At 34.5% G+C, this 22,875-nt stretch overlaps 1 protein-coding gene across 1 annotated transcript in view; it reads right to left on the bottom strand.

The window, feature by feature from the left end:
- The window catches only part of GABRA4 (gamma-aminobutyric acid type A receptor subunit alpha4), a 76,513-nt gene that overhangs the window by 28,655 nt on the left and 24,983 nt on the right, over positions 1-22,875 (bottom strand). The window contains exon 8 of the mRNA XM_050791607.1: positions 18,455-18,714. Coding sequence (XP_050647564.1) covers positions 18,455-18,714 — 260 coding nt within the window. The remainder of the gene's footprint in view (positions 1-18,454; positions 18,715-22,875) is intronic.

Genomic DNA, 22,875 nt, shown 5'->3' with positions numbered 1-22,875 from the left:
GCTTTTGGCCAATGTCTTTATTTTCTCAGCATCCTAAAATTATTCTAATAGTGAACCTGGTAGACCTACACCTTGAACCCCATCCACGTGATCTGAAACAGTCATAAAGCCTCCACTGAACATCCAATCTGTGTGCTACCCTGAAAATAATCAGATTTGTTTATCCTTTGGAAACCTATTAAACTTTATCATAAATAAAGAGACCTTCTGCCAGAAGAGAGGATATTAATGATAAAGAAGTATCATGGAGGAAACACAGTAATCTGATTGTGGGGAGCATTCAGACTAGGGAAGAATATTATGGTGGGCTAGTAAAAAAAGAAGCAAATTATGTCTCATTGCTTGCATTGCTGAGAGTAGATGATTGTGCTCACTCTACTGTGCTGGGAGATTGGCCTGAAAGAAACATATATAATATTTTATTTCATGTAGCTATTTCTGAGATGAACAACTCTGTAATGAATTAGGCTGCACTACACAGTAATAAATTTGGTCTAACAAGCAGATTACCATTACCTCAAACGATAGCAGTGTTCTACCCTGAATGTAACACTTGGATTCATACTGTCTCACCCCAGTAAAAGTCCAGCATGAATTTTCATTCAGGCCAACAAATATGATGAAACATTAAGGTATCTTTGATGACTGCTTTGCAAAATAGACCTAAAAATGGAAGCACTTAGGTAATGCACACGCTAGATCCCAGCAGGTGGAATAAAGGACATCTTATTCAGGATTTCTCTTCTCACTTTCATATTTGTGATTTTATCCTACATGCTTCAGCCCCAAATTTTACTCCTTTCCATATACTTCTTTTCCTAAATGAGGACTATAGTCCGGTAGCAAAATCTCTGAGAGTAAAGCAGCAGTGTTTAAAGACAGTATTTGACCGTCTTACTTTATAGAACAATTGGCTTATACCTTGCACAGACGTTGCAGTGTAACAGACTTGAGATCCTTTTTGTCCCTCAATTTTATGTTCTTTGAAGCTTAGAAACTTCATAGTGCTATAATTTCTAAAACCATGAGTAGCTAGTGCACTTACTGGCTACAAAATGACTGGACAGTAAGTTAACTGCAGTCAAAAATTATCACACGTTCTTATGGGATTCTAAAATCCTTTATTGATTGTAATATTAACTTTTAAGCCCATTATAGTATGTATATTACAGTCATATATATCTAGATTACTATTTGGAAACATTTAAATTAAATACTTTAGCAAATATTCACTGCTAGAAGACCATCTTTTACATTTGGTCCCTTGTTAGGGTGATTACCTAATCTATTGGTCAAGCAAGGACATTTTTGTCCAGAACAAATGCTAATCTGGGTATTTAGCATTTAATAATTTTTATTATTTTAATTTAATCTAAAGCCTTTTAATTTAATCTGGGTACTTCATCTGGGTAGGCGACAAGGACAATAGTCATAAACTCCAGCAATTGCAGGCAAATAAGCACAAGATTAAACTATCCATTGTAGATTAATTGGAAAAAAAAAAGTCATTTGCTAGGAATTTGAAGATTACATTGGAATAAAATCTGTATATTTCATTGAAAAAAGTTTTTAAAATTTCCATATTTTATCTCAATAATATGTTGGCATACTTCTTTGAAACATTTGTAGTAATGAATTTTATAAAATATATTTGACTATGATGCAAGGGATATTACCTATGGGAAATGTGCAAAAATGAATGATGTATTGAATTTTGAAATACAAATGCAATTCATAAGAAACACTGTGGGAAAATAAGTATAAAGAAAAAGAAATTAGATATTGAAAGCTACTCAAGGAGAGATTCACTTTTTTTAATTAACCAAAAACAAATAGGATTCACCATATAAAAATCTCATTCTATTTTTGTGAATTGCTTGGGGATGCTAAAATAACTTTCTGTCAGCAGATCAGGTCTCCATTGACCAAGATCTATTTCAGTCCCAAAATGTATTCTTGTTCTATGGATAATAGGTAACCTCCTTGGTGCCATTTTTAGACCAGCCCGTTGGCAAACAGCAGAAAGCGTGTTAACATTTTTCAGGATCAGCTAAGGCTTTAGCAAAGTGGGTTTCTTGCTTGCAGAAGCAGTGATAGTGAGCTAAGCACAAGAGAGAGCGCCTGTTGAAGCTCAGAATCTATACAAGCATAAACTGCTTCAAGTCAAAATAAAACAAAGCGAATAAACCAACAAAACAATCCTACTGAGACCATTAAGATGCCCAGAGAGGACGTGCCCCCATTAGACCCAGGCACACAGAGTACAGCTCCAAGGTTTTGATACTCTCAGCTCAGCTGAAATCTCTGTCTTCAAAACAAATAAGCTAACAAATTTAAAAATGCAAATCACTATCATAATTCATGACAAATTCTTATTAATTACCTCTTTTGCTGTTAAAAAGAGGCAACTAATAAGGGAATTTTATGTCAGAGCTAGGCCTCATCTTTACTTCAAAAGATAATTTTCCACCTCTTTAAAAGCCATTTTTATCTAGCAAACTGGCATTTTCTAATGGTTCGACCTAAGAAAATCTGGTTTTTCTCAAAACAAATCTCAGGCTCATTTCTTCATGGAAGGAGCAGCAGGTGAAAGTTAAGTGCCTAACCCAGGCTTCCACTTACCATTGCTCTCCCTCATTTTTTTAAGCTAATGATATTCTCTAAAAAATATCATTACTATATGCTTGTCCAGCTCTTGTTTACTCTCCAGGGAAGCAAGAAGCTTCAAGCCCCAAAGAAAATCTCTTTTTCACTCCTTTCAAGCAAGATATCCTTATCAGAGCTCTTCCAACCAAACTAGCACTCAGAAGAGTATCTGATTATTATTAGAACAAGCAAGTAATAGATTCCTTCCTTCACAAACAGCCAGAAAACCTATACTGGTGCCCCAGGTATCTCTGACCAGGAGAGTTGAGCATGACTCTAACTTTCTATTTCATATTTATCTGCACTGGAAGACAGAGATAACCCACATAATAAAACTAAGGCTCAGAGGAAAAGTCAGTGGAATACAGGAATAGTACTTTCTTCATATGGGTGAGTTCCAAAGAAATTAGGTCGTTTGTGGTTAAGAGAAGAGTTACACAAATTTCCTTCAGTTATCCAAAACCTATATGTGAGTCTCAAAAAGCAAATCAACAGTGTCATATGGGTTTGTGGGACTTTTTACTGTTATTACGTTATCTAACCAGTTAATATTAATCATGTTTTCTATATTATTGAATATATGCTATGTAATTATAATTAATATTTTACAGAGACTACATTGTATTCATAGTCTTTCATTTGTTGACTCAATCAACAAATATTGGGTGCCAGGCCCTGTACTAAATATTGATCTTCAAGCTCATACTCTTCAAAACACTTTTCAAATAAATCCGCCCAATAGACTAAACCCATATGTCCTAATAGTTTGTTACCCTGGAGACAGTAATAGTCCCACTTTGTATTTAAAGAGTTGACTTTCTGCTTTTTGAACACACAGAGTCCTTGCCACTCTTTGCCAATTTCTCTTTGGAAATGTCAATCCCAATCCCCAAGTGCCAGGGGCCTAGACAAAGAGAAAACGCAGATGTGCTAAATGGTGCAGCTTCTTCCTCTGTAGCTTCTTTTCCTAACATTAATATATATATTTAATAAAATAATAGGAAAATTGTTATATATATATATATTTCAAGAGATGTCTTGATATCCACATTAAACTGACTGGACTTAGGAAAACCTTTTAGGGAGGCAAAAACAGAGTGCCCACATGCCTACTGCTTCTGTGAAACCCCTGAGAATGGCCTTCTCTCTGACTAGGAAGCCTAAAGCTGTTTACAATTAGCCAACAAAAAGCAATGAAAAATATTTACTTTTTAAAATCTTGTTTTAGCCAACCCACCCTCAAAAGAGAGACAGAGAGTCTGAGAGAGAAGAAAAGTTTAGTGGCCTACATTGTTTGGGATTCGTGAGACTAGAGAGTATAAAGAAATCTCCATACTGGTCATCGATATGAAGATATCAGAATTATAATAATTGAGCTCAAAGTTCAAGAGCTATAGACTGAGGGAGAAGGAATAGAGTCTTACAGAATAACTAAGAAGTTGAAAATTCAGGATTATTAATCGTGGCAGCAAAAGACAGTTTGGGAAAGTACATGATGTATTAGTCAAGTAAAGAATCTAGGAAGCTAAAAAAATCCTGTAACATCTGAAATACTAGAAAATATTACGAAAAGCGTGCCATGTCACACAATCTGAGTGAAAAGTGTCCTCTTTCTAAAGGTGTTGAAAAATTGATCAAAATATATAAAAATTTTCTTTTACCAAAGACATTTTTCATACATAATATCCTCTAATTCATTTAGTGAAATAAAATAAGTCATACCCAAACTGATGTTTCTTGAAACTTCTAAATCATCTGAGGCTGAGCAAAAAGCTGGAGATTTAGCGATGTATATTATGTTGTGGGAAAATTAGCTCCTCAAAATAGCAAAAGAGAAAATTGGCAGCTTAGTCAAATACACCAGAAGGAATGAATAATCTTACTCAGTAGCTTAGAGATGAGAACTTGGTGGAAAATATAACTAAATGTTGAGGAAAGTTGTTTAAAGCAGTTGTATATTTTTGAAGCTGATTTTTTTCCATTCTAAAAAGAAGTGCTGGCCCACTCACATTGCAATATAAATGGAAAAAAAAGATTATAAAATAAATAAAATATTGAAGTACCAGAAAAAAACCTTTTAATAACAAAATTTCACCAATGGAAATGTGTAGTTTTTTCATATATTGCTATTACCAGCAACCATGTCTATATCTCAGTTATATGAGGAATGAAATCAACCAGTTAGGCATTTCTTGAGCACCTGGCTATGTGTTAGGAAATATGCGCTGGGAAGTGATGGAGTAAATGGAGAAGTAATAACAATTCCAATAATATAGTAATTGTTTATAAATTATATAGCAATTCTAGAATGTTTCTTAAGCTAGACCATAAACATTACAAACCGACTCACGATATACATAATAAGGAGCTGGCTTATCCTTGCTACTCTCCTTTATCTGCTGACGATCAATAAAATACACCCCACCACCAGTCTGAGTTCTGCCATCATCCCCCACTCCCTAAAGCTCCGCATGCTTCTTTGTAGTGTCCAAATACAATGTCGGTTCCTCTCGATTATTTATATCACTATACACTGTCTCCTGATGTAGTATTTCAGGGCAAAAACTACCTCTAAAACTTCTTGCAAATTTTTCTCCCATTTAAACCAACGTATGTTGTAAATAAATATTGTTAATTGAATATGTTGATGCACATAAAATAGATTATTTCAAATAAAAAACAATGGTAATATATTCTAAAGTTTTCTAAATGTTTAAAATGTCACAAAATGTTGGGAAAAGTGTGGATTAGTTAGTCTACAGTTTGTTAAAATAACTGTGCAAAATTAATTGGTAATTTTTAGAGTTGACCAAATCCGCATGTATTTTATGAAGAGTAGATGATTTCAAGCATGTGATTAATTTTCTCTGACCGATTTCTATGTAAACCAAAACACTGACTAAGGGATATGGCTTGTATACAAATGGGATAGAGTTTCAAAGTATGGCTTACACTTCTAACAATGTAAACATTAAGACAATCTTCAGAAAAATTGTGGATAGTTGGGGAGTGAGTATGTGGCCAGGGACACAGCAGAGTTCAGCAGTGGTTGTGATGGGTTGTAATTGAGGGGCAACGGTCTGTAGTGGCTGTGAACCTACACTTTGGATCCAGACCCCTGAGTTTAAATCTGGTCTCTGTTACTTAACAACTGTGTAATTCTGGGCAATCACTTAGACCTTTCTGTGCCTCAATTTTCTCATCTGTAAAAAGTATTGCTGTGAAGACTATATGAATATATATGAAATGCTTAAAATATTATCCAGCAAGTAATAAGCACAGTATAATTGATGTTTTTATTGCTGTTGGAGCAGTATAGATTTCTGCTGTAGAGGTGAGCATGAAATAACCTGAATATCTAATTTGATCTGACTCAGTGACCCCAGAAAGAACCATCCTTCCTCTAATCAGCTCTTCATATATCAGTCGTACTAAAGTAAGCACTTGTTAAAAAGTGCAAAGCGACCGGGCATGGTGACTCATGCCTGTAATCCCAGCACTCTGGGAGGCCGAGGCTGGTGGATCACCTGAGGTCAGGAGTTTGAGACCAGCCAGGCCAATGTGGTGAAACCCTGTCTCTACTAAAAATACAAAACAAATTAGCTGGGCGTTGTGAAGGGCATCTGTAATCCCAGTTACTTGGGAAGCTGAGGCAGGAGAATCGCTTGAACCCAGGAGGTGGAGGTTGCAGTCAGTCAAGATCGTGCCATTGCACTCCAGCCTGAGCAACAATAGTGAAACTCCGTCAAAAAAAAAAAAAAAATCAGTGCAAAGCAAACTTGCATTAGTTACAAAGAATGGATGGGTTTGTACTAACACAGACATTTTTAATTAGATGTGAATTTAGATATAATCTCGCCTAACTTCATCATTTAACAGATGGAGAAATGGAAACCTAAGTATTAGGTTTTGCGATCAAAGCTACACTACACTGGAGAACTGAGAGTAGAGACAAAATCCCTTAATGCCTGCCTGCAGTTATTTCTAGGTGAGAGGCAGCACCATGAATCTGAAACCTTCCAGCTTTCTGATGCCAAACAGACAAGGCTCAAATCCAAGTCTACCATTTACTACACATATGATTTAGGCAACTTACCAAAATACCAAGGCTCAGTTTGCACAACCACAAGATTATGTGTATAACAACATAACAACACATGGCAGAATTTGTTATAAAGATTAGAGATAATTCATGTAAAGCAACTAGCACAGTATGTAGTACATAGTAGGTACTCAATAAATGATGATGGTGATGATGATGATGATGACATGCTGTTCTCTAAATTCTATACTAAATACATTTCACAGCTTCTTCATTTGCCATGCTATTTACAAACACAGAACACATGAAAATAAATGAACAAATATACTATTAATCTATATCATCTATATTTATACCACATACACACACATACACACCCTACTGTATTAAACTATGTTGCCTTACTCCCTCCTTGAACACCAGTTAATATATATAGCCTTCTTAATGCAGCACTAAATTTATGGCATTTCCTCTTAAGGAAAAGGAAAGAACCTAAATATTCAATTTTGATGCTAAAGTTGGCATTTTTCTTTCCATGTGACATTATTGCCAATAATTACCAAAATATGCAAAATATTGGTTCAATAAACTACTAAAATCTATTTATTCTTCCCTTTGCCATTTTGAATAGTGATACTTAATTTGTTACGTTTTTGCATTTCAAAGAGTAATTTGAAGCTCAACTCTGCTACAATTTATTATTACCCCTTCTACCTCTCCTTCACAGCATTTTGAAGGTTTGTCACTATTTACTTTAGATTGTTGAATGCCTATCCTCCCTACCACCCTCATATCTATGAAAGAAAGAGCACAGTATTCCCAACATACTGACACTTGCTAGGTAGTTCATAAATATAACAGGTTCCCAGTATGTAATTGAATATAAAGGTCTGTATTTCAGGAGACAGGTTTAAGGTGACAGTAAAAATTTGACAGTAAGTTCACTCTACTATAAACATACTTGAATTCTAAAACTAATACTCAGACCATACTTTTATATAGTAAATACAGCCACTAACAAGATTAATAGCCTTTCTCTCTTATGAGGCTAAGTTCCTAGGTTTTGTCTTGAATCCTCGTGCTTTGCAGGGTGACTGCATAATAGTTGCCTGGTAAACATTTGTTATCTGACTAGCTGAGATCTGCTCTAATGCTTAGCATATCATTTCTCTACATATGAAAAATAAACTAACATAAAAAAACATGGCTGGAGATGAAACATAGTTCTAATATTTTGGGGACTGAAAACATAGAGTTTAGTAATTGTGCATTAAACAATCACTCATTGCCTAAAGAACATTACTAACAACAGAACATTCTGTACTTAAAAGAGGTATGAGTTTGAGGAGATACTTATTTAAATAAAATTTAAAGAATGTCACTAAACTCCTGTCATAAACACACCTAAATGTCAGATGAATTGTCAGTACTGCCTCACGTACTTTTTCAAACTACCATAAACAAAGTTTGAAAATGAAAGAAATAAGGACAAATGAATAAAATAAGGTTTGTTGCATGTTAGCTTCAAGTATTTAAAGAACAGCATTTTTAAGAGGAATTTTAAGAATGATTGAAGTGAAAATCTGACACTGACCTAGTTTATATACCCTTTAGGAATGGAATGAAGCTTGTATATTATGGTAGCCAACTACTCTTTCCTCACAATGCACAGCTGTATGCATAGATTTGCCGAGGCTCTTTGTTTTTCCTTTTTTTTTTTGTTCCGCAAAGTGTCCTTCTCAGTTCTCTATTGCTGCCCATTAGCCAAGTGCAACAGCTGAAAATGTGTCTCAGAATGCTAAGAATGAGTATTTGCTGTCCTAAATGGTCACAGAAACCCTGCTGTGGCTCGCTATTTAACATCTATCTGCCTTATGCTCACATTTATTTCAGGTAAAAAAAAAAATTGCAATCAAAGACACATTTTTTGAAAACTGAGGACAAATATATTAGGTTTTAAAAGTACCATATTTCTTATTGTCAGATTTCTATGATTGGTTCATAACCAACCATTAAACAACTGTAATTTTTAAGCACTATGCTATGTGCTGTATGGGAAAATAAGTGTGCTGTATGAAGTCATAATTCATTTTATTAATGAGCTCGCCATATCACTAAATAAATACAGCAATCACATAGGAAACAATTTAAGCAAAATACCACAGGATATTACAAAGTGATAAATGAGATCATGCATATTTTATTTAAGATTCCTAAAGAAATAAAAAGTAATAATCACAGATACTATTTACTAGGCACTAAGTACTGTACTGGGTACTTTATCGAATTACACAACTTAATCCTTATTATAAGCCTTTCCAGTAGATAATATTATTACCCCCACTTTAAGGATCTGAACACTTAAGACCATATCCTCAAGATCCTAGAGCTTGGTCAGAATGAGCCCCAAAAAGAAAATAAGGCTACAGTTTGACTTTGAAGGATAAATACAAAAAATAATTATCATTAAGAGTACTTGAATTATTACTTACACATTCTTTTTTTACATTATCTTTTTCTTAAAGACTCTAAGCAGAGAAAATAGCTCTTTAATTTTGCAAATAGAGTTGTAAGAATCTATGGACTTTAAAATTGAAAAGTCCGGGAAGACTAGTTATGGTTAAAATGGAAATAAAGAGAAATAGAAGTTAGGTAGATTGGAAAGGAAATGCATACAGTAGAGAATTTTGCACTTGAACTTTGAAAAAAGAAAGTCGTTATTGTGGGAAAGGACAAGTTGTCCTGCTATGGAAGTCTCCACTTATCTAAACTTGAATTAATTTGCTTCTTCATTAAATGTGCTTCATCTCTCTTCCCTATCCTAGTGATTGATGCCACCACCATCTATCTCAGCCTCCATTTCCCTCACCCAATATATCCAATCAGTCATTAAGTCTTGAGGCTTAAAAAGCATGAGGCTTTCTGTCTCAACCCTGCCACTTACTAGATAGGTGACCTTGGGAAGATTATTTGATCTTTAACGAGTAATTTACTCAACGGTAAAAACATGGATAAAAATAGAACATATTTTATAAGTTGCTAGAATTCAATTATACACTAAATATAAAAGTTTTTATTACTGGTACATAGAAAGCATTCAGAATATTAAGCTATTAATTATTTATAGAAATATGAACAAAATATTCTATATTGGGCTTATTATCTTCTGACTTCATATATACATGCATCATATGTATATGTATATATTTTTATATATCTATAATACATATAATTTAATGTCTACTCTTAATAGAGATATCAAAAATTAAATATTAAATGCCATAGAATTGTATTTAAGAAAAAGAGCTCTGCATTCAGACAGAGCCAAATTAATTTCAATATTAGGTTTACCATTTTCTATCTGTGTTATATTGAATATATCACCTAAGAACTGCAAACCTCAGTCTCTTCATCTGTAAAATAGTTATTGTGAGCTTGAAATTGAGTAATACACGTAAAGCACATTATATAATACCTGATACAATTAATGTTAGCCATCTCATTATATCACTGAATTTTTCATAAGATACAGCATGCATATATTAATGCATAATTTGTGACTGGACAAGAACTAAAGAATATATGATTGAAGCGATTTTTAAAAATATCATTTCATTAAGAAAGCTTTCTTTTTTGTTCTATAATTGCTTATTTTTCAAATTATTCTATTAATCCAAATCACTTGCATCCGTGAGACAGTAGGTAGTCTAAGAAGTAGTTAAGAATGTGAAAGGAAAGAACCTCAACTCAAACTAGAACAGGGGCAAATGCAGCGTCAAGGTAATAATGAGCAGAAACGGAACAGCTGGTTTGCCTTCTAAGACACCCAAAGACATACTCAAGCTACCAATAGCTGCTTTTAGATTCCGCCAATTGCCCTTTTCTCCTTGCTTCATGAATATTTCATGAACTATTCCATTTCCCAAAGAACCAAAATGATCACCATAAGCCTGTGCCAGGTTATCAACAACAGTCCACAGGTCCCGTATAGTGACAATGGATCAAACTACTAGTGAGTTACCCAAAGGGCTACTGAAATACCAAATGTCGTGTAGACTCTAAAGACAATTTAAAGTGAAGAGTTCAAACAAATTTTAAGCAAAGGCAGTATCATTTGAATAAGTAAATAGCTTTACCAGTTGGAACACATATTTGAATAAGCAAATTTCAGCTTCCTGATAGAAATCTCTACTGAAATTCAAAACTTGTAAGATTCTTAGAATAAATGTTTCTTTCTAGTTGTAACATTTTGCTTTTTTTTTTTTTTTTTTTTTTTTTTTTTTTTTTTTTGAGACGGAGTCTCGCTCTGCCGCCCAGGCTGGAGTGCAGTGGCCGGATCTCAGCTCACTGCAAGCTCTGCCTCCCGGGTTCACGCCATTCTCCTGCCTCAGCCTCCGGAGTAGTTGGGACTACAGGCGCCCGCCACCTTGCCCGGCTAGTTTTTTGTATTTTTAGTAGAGACGGGGTTTCACCGTGTTAGCCAGGATGGTCTCGATCTCCTGACCTCGTGATCCGCCCGTCTCGGCCTCCCAAAGTGCTGGGATTACAGGCTTGAGCCACCGCGCCCGGCCACATTTTGCTCTTAACATACTTTTTCCTTCTTGATTTCTTTCTTCTTATTTCTCTTTCTCTCTCTGTCCTTTAATTTTAATGTGTTCTTAATCTTTAAAGTAGTACTTGATACTGAAGGCATTTGATGACAAGTGATACTGTAAAACCAGCTGCACTCTGGCAGGAATCTAGAATCAGGAGAATGGGTGGGCCAACCCATTAATCACTGTCTTTAGACCACAGATATTCTTCAAGTAAACCACTGTGGAGATCTAAGTCGTTACACATACATAGTCACATATTGTGGAAGATACGAAGTATATAATGCATATTTTGACTAGATTTATTTTAAAGTCTTTCCCAATGCTTAAATGGTATAATCCTATGTTCTTCACAACCAAATTTGATCTTCTTGACCTTGGATGTGCCATTTACACATAGCATGTGGATCATGCTGAAAAAGGAGTTACTAAATCAGAATGAACTTAGCCAATGGAATGAGCTCAACCAACCATTTACTGTAATGGCAATTGCTGTAATCAGGAAGTATGTTTCAGGGAGCCCACGGAAGATTAACAGTTCTCTTCCCATCTTTGGAAATTCAGCAGAATAGTTTTATTGTGATTAAGTAGTACTTTGAAGTGTTTAGAATATTCCATGATAGCACTAGTACAATGAGTCTCATCACTTTGCAAAAAAGAAAAAAAAGAAAACTATATCAATTCACTATAACACAAAAATTATATATATGTGTGTGTGTGTGTGTGTGTGTGTGTGTGTGTGTCTCCAAAACTGGAATACTTAGACCTACAGCAATCCTGGCATTGCGGAGTGTTAATAGCTATATGAGACAGTCAATATATTTTATAATTTCAAATTTATTAGAAAATCACAAATTGAAATACTCTATTTTAAAACTTAAAGTTAACTACTAGTGATATACAAATATGACATAACTTCCAAAGTACATGAAGAAAGAAAGAATAAGGAAAATTTTAGTGATACAAATATAATAGGAAAATTAATGTTAAGAATTATTTAAAAAAGTACTAAAATCAGACCAAATAGAATTTAAGGAAAAATCATCATATGAGAATAAACAATAAGTTTATTTTATTATTAGATGCCTGGAATGATATAGAAATAAAGCAGTAATGTGTCTTAACATGTTGCATATCACAACATTAAAATGTATAAAATAAAAATAATTAAAATGCAAAAAATTAACATGATCTCATAATATCAGTGGCAGAATTTTTCAAATATTTCTTGGTATTTTCAAAAACAAGATAATAAATATGTTAAACAGTCGAAATAATACTTTAAGTAAAATTGTTTTAATAATTAAAAATTAACTTTTTTCAATTTGGCATCAAGTATTTGTAGGTTTTTAGCATAGCTCGGAGCACAGTAAAAATATCTGTAACATTCAAATCGGTATAGGTAATATTTCTGTACATATGCAATACTACTAAAAATTATTGATGAAGTCTTTGAAAATCCCATTTGAAAATATTATCTCCAAATAATTCTTAGTTCACAGATAAAAGTAGCAACATAATTATAGAACATTTAGCAAATAATTATAATAATATTACATATTTAAAGGTATGAATTATGGCCAAAGCTGTTTCCAAAGGAAATCTTATTGCAATAAGAAAAATTTATTATTAAATAAAACACAGTGAAAATAAATTAATAAGAGGTGAAATCAAGGAGCTAGAAAAGGAGTAACAAAACTAACTTGCAGAAAGATGAATTCAAATATAATCATGACTCAATAATTAGAAAATAGAAACAATCTGATCTTTGACAAACCTGACAAAAACAAGAAATGGGGAAAGGATTCCCTATTTAATAAATGATGCTGGGAAAACTGGCTAGTCATAAGTAGAAAGCTGAAACTGGATCCCTTCCTTACGCCTTATACAAAAATTAATTCAAGATGGATTAGAGACTTAAATGTTAGATCTAAAACCATAAAAACCCTAGAAGAAAACTTAGGCAATACCATTCAGGACATAGGCATGGGCAAGGACTTCATGTCTAAAACACCAAAAGCAATGGCAACAAAAGCCAAAATTGACAAATAGGATCTAGTTAAACTAAAGAGCCTTTGCATAGCAAAAGAAACCACCATCAGAGTGAACAGGCAACCTACAGAATGGGAGAAAATTTTTGCAATCTACTTATCTGACAAAGGGCTAATATCCAGAACCTACAAAGAACTCAAACAAATTTACAAGAATAAAACAAACAACCCCATCAAAAAGTGGGTAAGGGATATGAACAGACATTTCTCAAAAGAAGACATTTATGCAGCCAACAGACACATGAAAAAATGCTCATCATCACTCACCATCAGAGAAATGCAAATCAAAACCACAATGAGATACCATCTCACACCAGTTAGAATGGCGATCATTAAAAAGTCAGGAAACAACAGGTGCTGGGGAGGATGTGGAGAAATAGGAACACTTTTACACTGTTGGTAGGACTGTAAACTAGTTCAACCATTGTGGAAAACGGTGTGGTGATTCCTCAAGGATCTAGAACTAGAAATATCATTTGAGCCAGCTATCCCATTACTGGGTATATACCCAAAGGATTATAAATCATGCTGCTATAAAGACACATGCACACATATGTTTATTGTGGCATTATTCACAATAGCAAAGACTTGGAACCAACTCAATTGTCCATCAATGACAGACTGGATTAAGAAAATGTGGCACATATATACCATGGAATACTATGCAGCCATTAAAAAGGATGAGTTCATGTCCTTTGCAGGGACATGGATGCAGCTGGAAACCATCATTTTCAGCAAACTATCACAAGAACACAAAACCAAACACTGCATGTTCTCGCTTATAGGTGGGAATTGAACAATGAGAACACTTGGACACAGGAAGGGGAACATCACATATGCGGCCTATTGTGGGGTGGGGGGAGGGGGGAGGGATAGCATTAGGAGAGATACCTAATGTAAATGACGAGTTAATGGGTGCAGCATACCAACATGGCACGTGTATACATATGTAACAAACCTGCACGGTGTGCACATGTACCCTAGAACTTAAAGTATAATAATAATAAAAATAGAAAATAAAAACAACGAAATAAATAAATAAATTCAAGACTCCAGTTTTTGAAAGATTCCATAAAAAGAATCTTCTATCAAGGCTTCAATACAACAAGGCAAAGCAAAATAAAACAACAAGCATAGAGGGTACAAGTTTACCTATGGAGAATGGGAAAGAAAATAAAACTGCATACTCAATCAGTACTTTTTAAACTAATAAATAGTATGTAAAATTCATTCTGATGATTTTCAAAATCATGATGAAATTGATCCATTTAAAGGAAAATATAAATTATCTAGACTTACTTAGTGGAAAGATATTGTTTTTTCACCTGCACACATGCCACTCTTAAAGGGTCCAGTGCCCTGTAGGAGCAGAGCTATAAATTGCAGGACCCTGACCAGTTAATTCCCGCCAGGATGAACGCCTAACCTAATTTCTTCAGCTGGCATCTGAGAACGGAATCCCATCCTCCTCCCGCACTTCCTGTCCCCTTTAGTGCTTTACTATTATCATAGCCCTATCACCATCTAACACATCACCTGTTTTGTTACTTATGTTTTTTAATATTGTCTGCCTCCTCTCCCTTGCCCCACACAAGAAATGTAAGCTCCATCTGGCAGGATATTTGTTTTATGGTACACTATCTACTCACAGACTCTAAACAGGAAATCTGGCACAAAGTTGGCACTAAATGTATATTTGTTGAATGAGTAAATAGATCAATTAATGAATGAATAAGGGACTGACCTGTGATCAATAGAGAATAAAGCTGATGATTTATACATGTGTTGATTTGGGTGTATGCAAACAAAGGGAGTCTTAGACTACTGTTTGTGGCAAACGCCATAGACTGTGTTTAAGTGACCACAGGCATTTGTCTGCTGGTTCAAAAAAGAAGCTGAGTAGAGCAATAGTGAGAGAGAAAGAGAGAGAACGAAACAGGGGACTAGCAGAGGAAGAAGAAGAGGAAAGAGAGTGAAAGGGGCGCTGCTTGTTTGCTTCTACATTTTTATGAAGATCTTACTATTTTTGTACAGTTGGACTCCATGAAGAAAAAGACACTTTTTAATTGTTTGTTTTTTTAAATCACAGACTCATAGATGTGTCAAATGTAAAATACAATAGCTCTTACTGGGCTTTCCACATCTTCTTAGATCTATCCCTTTAGGTCAAGAATTCCTAATTTTGAATGTACATTTACTACAACTATTTATCTTCTTGCTTATTGGTTTTGTTTTCTTCTTTAATACACAGGTACAGGCCCCACCCTGCCCCATGGGGTAGTTCTAATGTGTGGCCATGTTAAGAGCTGCTGCTTTAAAGACTCCACAAGAAAACTATTAGAACAGATAAACAAATACAGTAAAGTTGCAGGATACAAAATTAATATACAAAAATCAGCAGCATTTTTGTATGTCAACAGTTAACAATCTGAAAAAGGTATAAAAAAGTATTCCTATTTACCATAGCCACACATAAAATTAAATACCTAGGAATTAACTTCACCAAAGAAATGAAAGATATCTATAATGAAAATTAGAAAACACTGATGAAAAAAATTGAAGAGGACACCAAAAAATTGAAAAATATTTTATGTTCATGGATTGGAAGAGTCAGTATTAATAAAATTTCCATACTACCAAAAGCAATCTACAGGTTCAGTGCAATCCCTATCAAAATACCAAAGATGTTCTTCACATAAATAGCAAAAACAATCCTAAAATGTATATGGAACCACAAAAGACCCAGAATAGCCAAAGCTATCCTAAGCACAAAGAATGAAACTGGAGGAATCACATTACCTGATTTCAAATTATACTACAAACCTATAATAATCAAAACAACATGGTACTGGAATAAAAACAGACACATAGATAAATGAAACAGAATAGAGAACCCAGAAACAAATCCACACACCTACAGCAAACCCATTTTCAACACAGGTGCCAAAAGTATACACTGGGAAAAAGACAGTCTCTTCAATAAATGGTGCTGGGAAAACTGTATATTCATATGCAGAAGAATGAAAATAGACCCCTATCTCTTGCCATATACAAAAATCAAATCAAAATGAATTAAGACCACCTCAAATCATTAAACTACTACAAGAAAACATTCAGGGAAATCTCTAGGATGGTGATCTGGGCAAAAATTTCTTGAGTAGTACCTTAGAAGCATAGGCAACCAAAACAACAATGGACAGAAGGGATCACATCAAGTTAAAAAGCTTCTGCACAGCAAAGTATACAATTAACAAAGTGAAGAGACAACTCAGATTGGAAGAAAATATTTGCAAACTACTCATCTGACAAAGGATTAAGAATCAGAATATATAAAGAGGTCAAACAACTGAATAGGAAAAAATCTGATAATCCAATCAAAAATGGGCAAAGATTTGAATAGATAATATGGCCTGGCTGTGTTCTCAGCCAAATCTCAACTTGAATTGTATCTCCCAGAATGCCCACCTGTTGTGGGAGAGACGCAGGGGGAAGTAATTGAATCATGGGGGACAGTCTTTCCTATGCTGTTCTTGTGATAGTGAATAAGTCTCACGAGATCTGATGGGTTTATCATGGGTTTCCAATTTTGCTTCTTCCTCATTTTTCTCTTACCATCACCATGTATGAAGTGCCTTCCACCTCCCACCATGATTCTGAGGCCTCCCCAGCCATGTGAGACTGTAAGTCCAATTAAATCTCTTTTTGTTCCCAGTTTTGGGTATGTCTTTATCAGCAGTGTGAAAATGGACTAATACAATAGACATTTCTCAAAATAAGTCATGGAAATTGTAAACAGGTATATGAAAAGGTACTGAACATCACTGATCATCAGAGAAATGCAAATCAAAACTACAATGATGCATCATTTCACCCCAGGTAAAATAGCTTATATCCAAAAGACAGGCAATAGCAAATGCTGGAGAGGATGTGGAGAAAAGGGAACATGTGTACGCTGTTGGTGGGAAGATAAATTAGTACAACCACTATGGAGAACAGCTGAAGGGTCCTCAAAAAACTAAAAATAGAGCTACCACATGATTCAGCAATTCTACTACTGGGTGTATACCCAAAAGAAAGGAAATCAGTATATCAGAGAGATATCTGCACTCCTATGTTTGTTTCAGATCTGTCTACAATAGCTAAGATTTGGAAGCAACCTAAGTGTCTATAAACTGCTAAATGAATAGAGAAAATGTGGTACATATATACAGTGAATGATTATTCAGCCATAAAAAAGAATGAGATCCAGTCATTTGCTACAACATGGATGGAAATGGAGATCATTATGTTAAGTGAAATAACCCAGGCACAGAAAGATAAACCTTGCATGTTCTCACTTATTTGTGGGATCTAAAAATCAAAACAATTGAACTCATGAACATAGAGGGTAAAATGATGGTACTAGAGACTAGGAAGGGTAGTGGGAGTTTGGTGGGGGGAAGATAGGGATGATTAATGGGTACAAAGTAATAGAATGAATAAGACCTACTATTTGATAGCACAACACGGCAACTACGGCCAATAATAACTTAATTGTACATTTTGAAATAACTTAAAGAATGTAATTGGACTGTTTGTAACTCAAAGAATAAATGCTTGAAGAAATGTCTATCCCATTTTCCATGATGCGGTTATTTCACATTGCATGCCTGTATCAAAGCATCTCAGGTACATCGTAAATATATGCATCTATTATGTAGTCACAAAAATTAAACATAAACAAAATTTTTAAAGAAACAAACAAAAACTAACTGCTGCTTTGCTTTGCACCATGAACTCTATTAGAATGTTTTCTCAACTCACTTACAGATGTTCACAGGTTCCTCCTAATAGTATACATGAGATTTTGCCCTTTTCTGTAGAAAAATAAAACATGTAACTCCAAAAGAAACTTTCAAACAATTAGCTTCGCCTACATCTAGCTCTGTCACAGCTGTTTACTTTTTAAGCTTTTAATCACCAACATAAAGTTTAAGCTCATACAGTTACTTTTATATTTTTCTGGATTTTTAAATGACTTACAAGTTGATATCAGGATTTTAAGTCCTCCGTTTGTTCTCCTGACAACATAAATTTGATCAGGAAGCTAAAATCTTAAACTAAAGGCGGATTAAGTCAAGTACCTGCAGAGGGGCTTCAGGATGCTTCTCTCTCTGCACTGGAGCAGCGGGAACTTCCTGAGGGGGCTTTGATGTCTTCCTTTTGGCTTTTTCCATTTGGATATTGGTGAAATAGTTGACAGCAGCAAACTCGATAAGGGCCGAAAATACAAAAGCAAAGCAGACAGCTATGAACCAATCCATGGCAGTAGCATAGGACACTTTGGGCAAAGAATGTCGTGCACTGATGCTTAGTGTGGTCATGGTGAGGACAGTTGTTATTCCTTCAAAGCAAAAGAGCAGAGAGACAAAACACCTTACCATAATTTATATTTAAAAAACCACTGCCACCAACAACAGAAACCTAGAAAATCAGGTGGGATAAGGTTAACAAAACTTACAATAACTCAAACAAAACCATCTTTGATGGAGAATTGGAATCTTAGTGGTTCAATAAAATTAGCACAGGATTTGGAGTGAGAGAAAGATATGGTTCTAATCCTAGTTTTTCTAACAATTGCTTAATAAGTCTTGCGTTGAATTTGGAAAATTCTTTGGTCTTTATTTGACACCTACCGATTGGATTTTCTATAAAGGTTAAAAGTGTGTAAGGCACCTAGCGCACAGTGGGATGATACTGGAAACTATGCCAACACACCCACCGGACTCAACAGACACACACCTATCAGGAAGAATAACTCATTGAAGCGCTGACTCTCAGCTAGGAATGGGAAGTGAGGAACACTGTCCTCCTAAATTGGAGCATCAGAATTTCTGGAGTCAAGCATGGACCACTGCTATTGAGAACCACTGCCAGAAAAGGCATAAATTATACATAGGTCTTCTTATCTTTAAACATTATCTATTGAATTAAAATACTAAATTTACTAGTTGTGCAGAAGCCTCATATATATAAAATAATAAAGTTATATTACTGGACGAATAGATTTCCAGAGCAATTTGGCATTATAAATATTGGACCTATACTACCCATCAGTTCACAGCTGGCTGGAAAATATTTGCAAAAAGAACAGAAGTACTTCTCCTCCATCAATAGTCTTCTGAAGCACCACATCCAGGAATGCTTTTTCCTTAGCTTGGAAAAAAAGTCAGTTTCCACTCTTAGTAGAAAAATTCTCCTTGCCACTGGTACTATAGAGTAACACGTTATTTAACAATGCTAATATTTGGGCACTTGTCCATTTCTGCATGTATATATGTCTGTCTAACCCATATTATACAGTTAAGTCTGGAAATTTTTGCGAGGATTTACTACATCCATTTAAACTGATTCTACATAATGACTAGGATAGCTCCTGAAGTTGACAAACAACATGTTTGGGGATGGGGATGATGATAATAATAGAAAAATGATGTTGAAGGCATTTAAACTGCATATTCCAATACCAATCCCCAGCTGAAAGGCAAATAATGCATGTTCAACCAAAGAGATAATGAGTCCAGTGCAATATTGAAGGAATAAAACATTTTGACTTGGGGAAAATAATAGGTCTCCTCAATTCAGAATTTTGTTGTATTCTGCCTACTACTATTCCTTAACTGATACATGTGTGTAACCCTCATTTCCACAGCTTTATTAACCATAGTCTTCTTGAGGGCAGACAAGTCTAAGGTTGCTTCAGGTTTATATTTCACATAGTGCTAGGCACAAGATAAATCCACGGAAATAAAAACTCATTCTTCCACTTCCTCACCAATCCATTTTCTCTGAAATCCAGTCTCTTCTAAATCTTCAATGCTTAGAACATGAAAAATTGGAGCAACTGTGCAGCACATGAGCTACACAGCATTTATAAAGATCTGAGACCCCACACAGAGAAAGAAACTTGAGAATTTGGTTGTATTCCCTTTTAAAAATATTTTGTGACATTGTTAGCATTCTTATTAGTCTAAAATAGATTATAAAATGAATTTATTCAAATATATAAATATCTAAATATCTATAAAAATGCTATATTGTGAATTTATTGGATTTTATTTCAGAAAGAGACCTTGGAACATTTAGGCCTTCATTTTGAATCTCAGAAAAGTGGCACCATTCCCATGTTGGCTGTGAGATATATGAATAAACAATAAAATAACTGAAAATTTTTAGCTACGTTTGATGATAGATTAAAATGTTTTTCTTGCTCATAACAATTTAAATTTAATGGAGTATTAAGAATTCAAAAAAGTTCTATAACTTTCTCAGATATGTAAGCAATATTTTTCCTCTAATGTCATAGAAACAATGCTAAAAGCAGTTAGAATAAAATATGAACAGTACAGTATAAATAATAATACTATTCAGTACTCAGAAAATTCTACAGAGACCATACTGTGATAACCAAAAAAGATACTCAAATTCAAATATAAACAACTTAAGATTCCCTATGTCACTTTGAACTATTTTTTTTTTTTGTAATAGGACTATTTTTCTTGGTGATCAGAAGTAGTGGTCTTTATCTTCTCCTCTTATCATGTGAATGCCCTTACCAATGTCAAGCAAACAGAATACTAATGCAGTTATTGACCTATAAATTCAATAATTACTTTCCAATTGTTTAGGAGGATAGATCACCAAGTTCATGAGTTAAATGATGATGTGGACACCAACACACACACACACAAACACACATGCTGGATAGGTGGCTACCTTCCACTTATCTTGCATTATTTTCAATCAATTTGATTTTAAAGTTTGTAGAATAGCCCTCCAGATACTATGGTTCCTACTTTATGACACTGGCAAAACTGGGAAATTAGCTGGCACAAACATTCGGCTAAGTATTTAAATGTTGTCACCGCTTTCGACATTAAAATTTATCTCTCCTGGTGTTAAAATTTAAAGAAAGAACTGCCGTGACAAGGGTATGCTTATTATACTTGGTCTGAAGTGGAACATTTGATTAAATGAAAACCAGTGGAATAACAAACAGAAACCAACTCTTCAGAATAAGAATCCATGTTTCCTCTGCATCCAAGAAGACAATTCATCTGTCGTGTATGGCTTAGCCGGCACCTACCCTGAACACATTTAAAAGCCACATTTAAAAAAATATATCCAATTATTGATGCCATTCCCTGCATTTAGCATGCTGAATATGCACCATATTGGCTGGCCTAGAAGCTGAGTGAGGATGTGTAAGAGTAGGCAAAGACTGTACACAAGAGTGAATTTTTGGCTGGCCACTCCTAGAAAATGAAATAGCAATGATTAAGATATGCCAGCTGGCATTTACTTGTGTTTAATGTTTTACTATACTGGAATAATTAGAAAACTTAGAGGCATACAGCTTTGGAGATAGAAGGTCTTTGGAGAGATTTTTAGCACACTCTGCTCCTTTCATTACACTGATTTTTTTTTTTTTTTGGTTTTGTTTTTGTACAGTCTCTAATGATGTCTCTGACCCAACAAATTATCTTCTTATGAGTGGAAAGGGAAATAAGAGTTAGGGAAGAAAAAAATTTGCCCAGAATTAATATTTACCTAAATCTCATATGCAAATAGATTTCTAATTTCCTCCTAAATACTTAAAACTTAACTTTCCTAAGAAAGTACCTTCATAGACCCTCAATGATAGTCTAATAGTTATCAATATGACACATCTTAGGTCTTTGAACACTTAATTACCGACATAATTTCTCTGCTCAACTAAAAACAATATCTTGGCACATGGGCACAAAAGATGGGCAAATTTCCAATTAAAAAAAAAAAAAAAACCAGCCACAAAGTATCTTTAGCACACATCCATATAATCTCACTCAGCAGCTCTGGAATTCTCCACAAGCCCCCACATCCCCACACCTCCTGTGAAGACAGAATGACTGAGTTGTCAAAGTTAGATAGAAATTGTCTTGGGTCCACCAATTACAATTTGACTTTACAGAAGTTTCTTAATATGTTTGAGTCATTTTCCTTATCTATAGAAAATAATGACTACTTTACTGAGTAATTATTAAGGTTAACAATATTTGGCAAATCTGTTTATCTTTGGTACTACTAGTATCCTTACTTCTTGCTACTTAGTTTTCTTAAAATGTCTTATTTGGATAGGAAATGTTGGGTGAGTACAGCTGTAATCAATACTAGTCTTCACCGCACCACTGGAAATTTCTATTATTTGGGGACAAGTGAGATGAACAGTAGCTATCAGGTTGTAATCAATCAAGAAATAAATAAAAGGTTATCAAGCCATCACAATAGTAATAATATATGGCAGGTAGTCACATTAATATATCAAGTAATGATTTTCAAATGAAGTAGATAGTAGCATGGAATGCCATACTAATAAATAACACTTAAATCATATTTTCTATGCATCTGCATTATTTCAAGTGCTTTTCTAAATCAACTCATTTAATCCTTAGAGCAGTCCTATGAGGTACATGCAATCATTCATCCTGTTCTAACACATGAGGAAGCAGGCAAAGGTAACTTACTG

The sequence above is a fragment of the Macaca thibetana genome, chromosome 5 (genome assembly GCF_024542745.1).
Source record: "Macaca thibetana thibetana isolate TM-01 chromosome 5, ASM2454274v1, whole genome shotgun sequence".
Taxonomy (NCBI): Eukaryota; Metazoa; Chordata; class Mammalia; order Primates; family Cercopithecidae; genus Macaca; species Macaca thibetana.
Note: the sequence above shows the minus strand (reverse complement) of the source record. Positions and strands in the feature narration are given on the sequence as shown.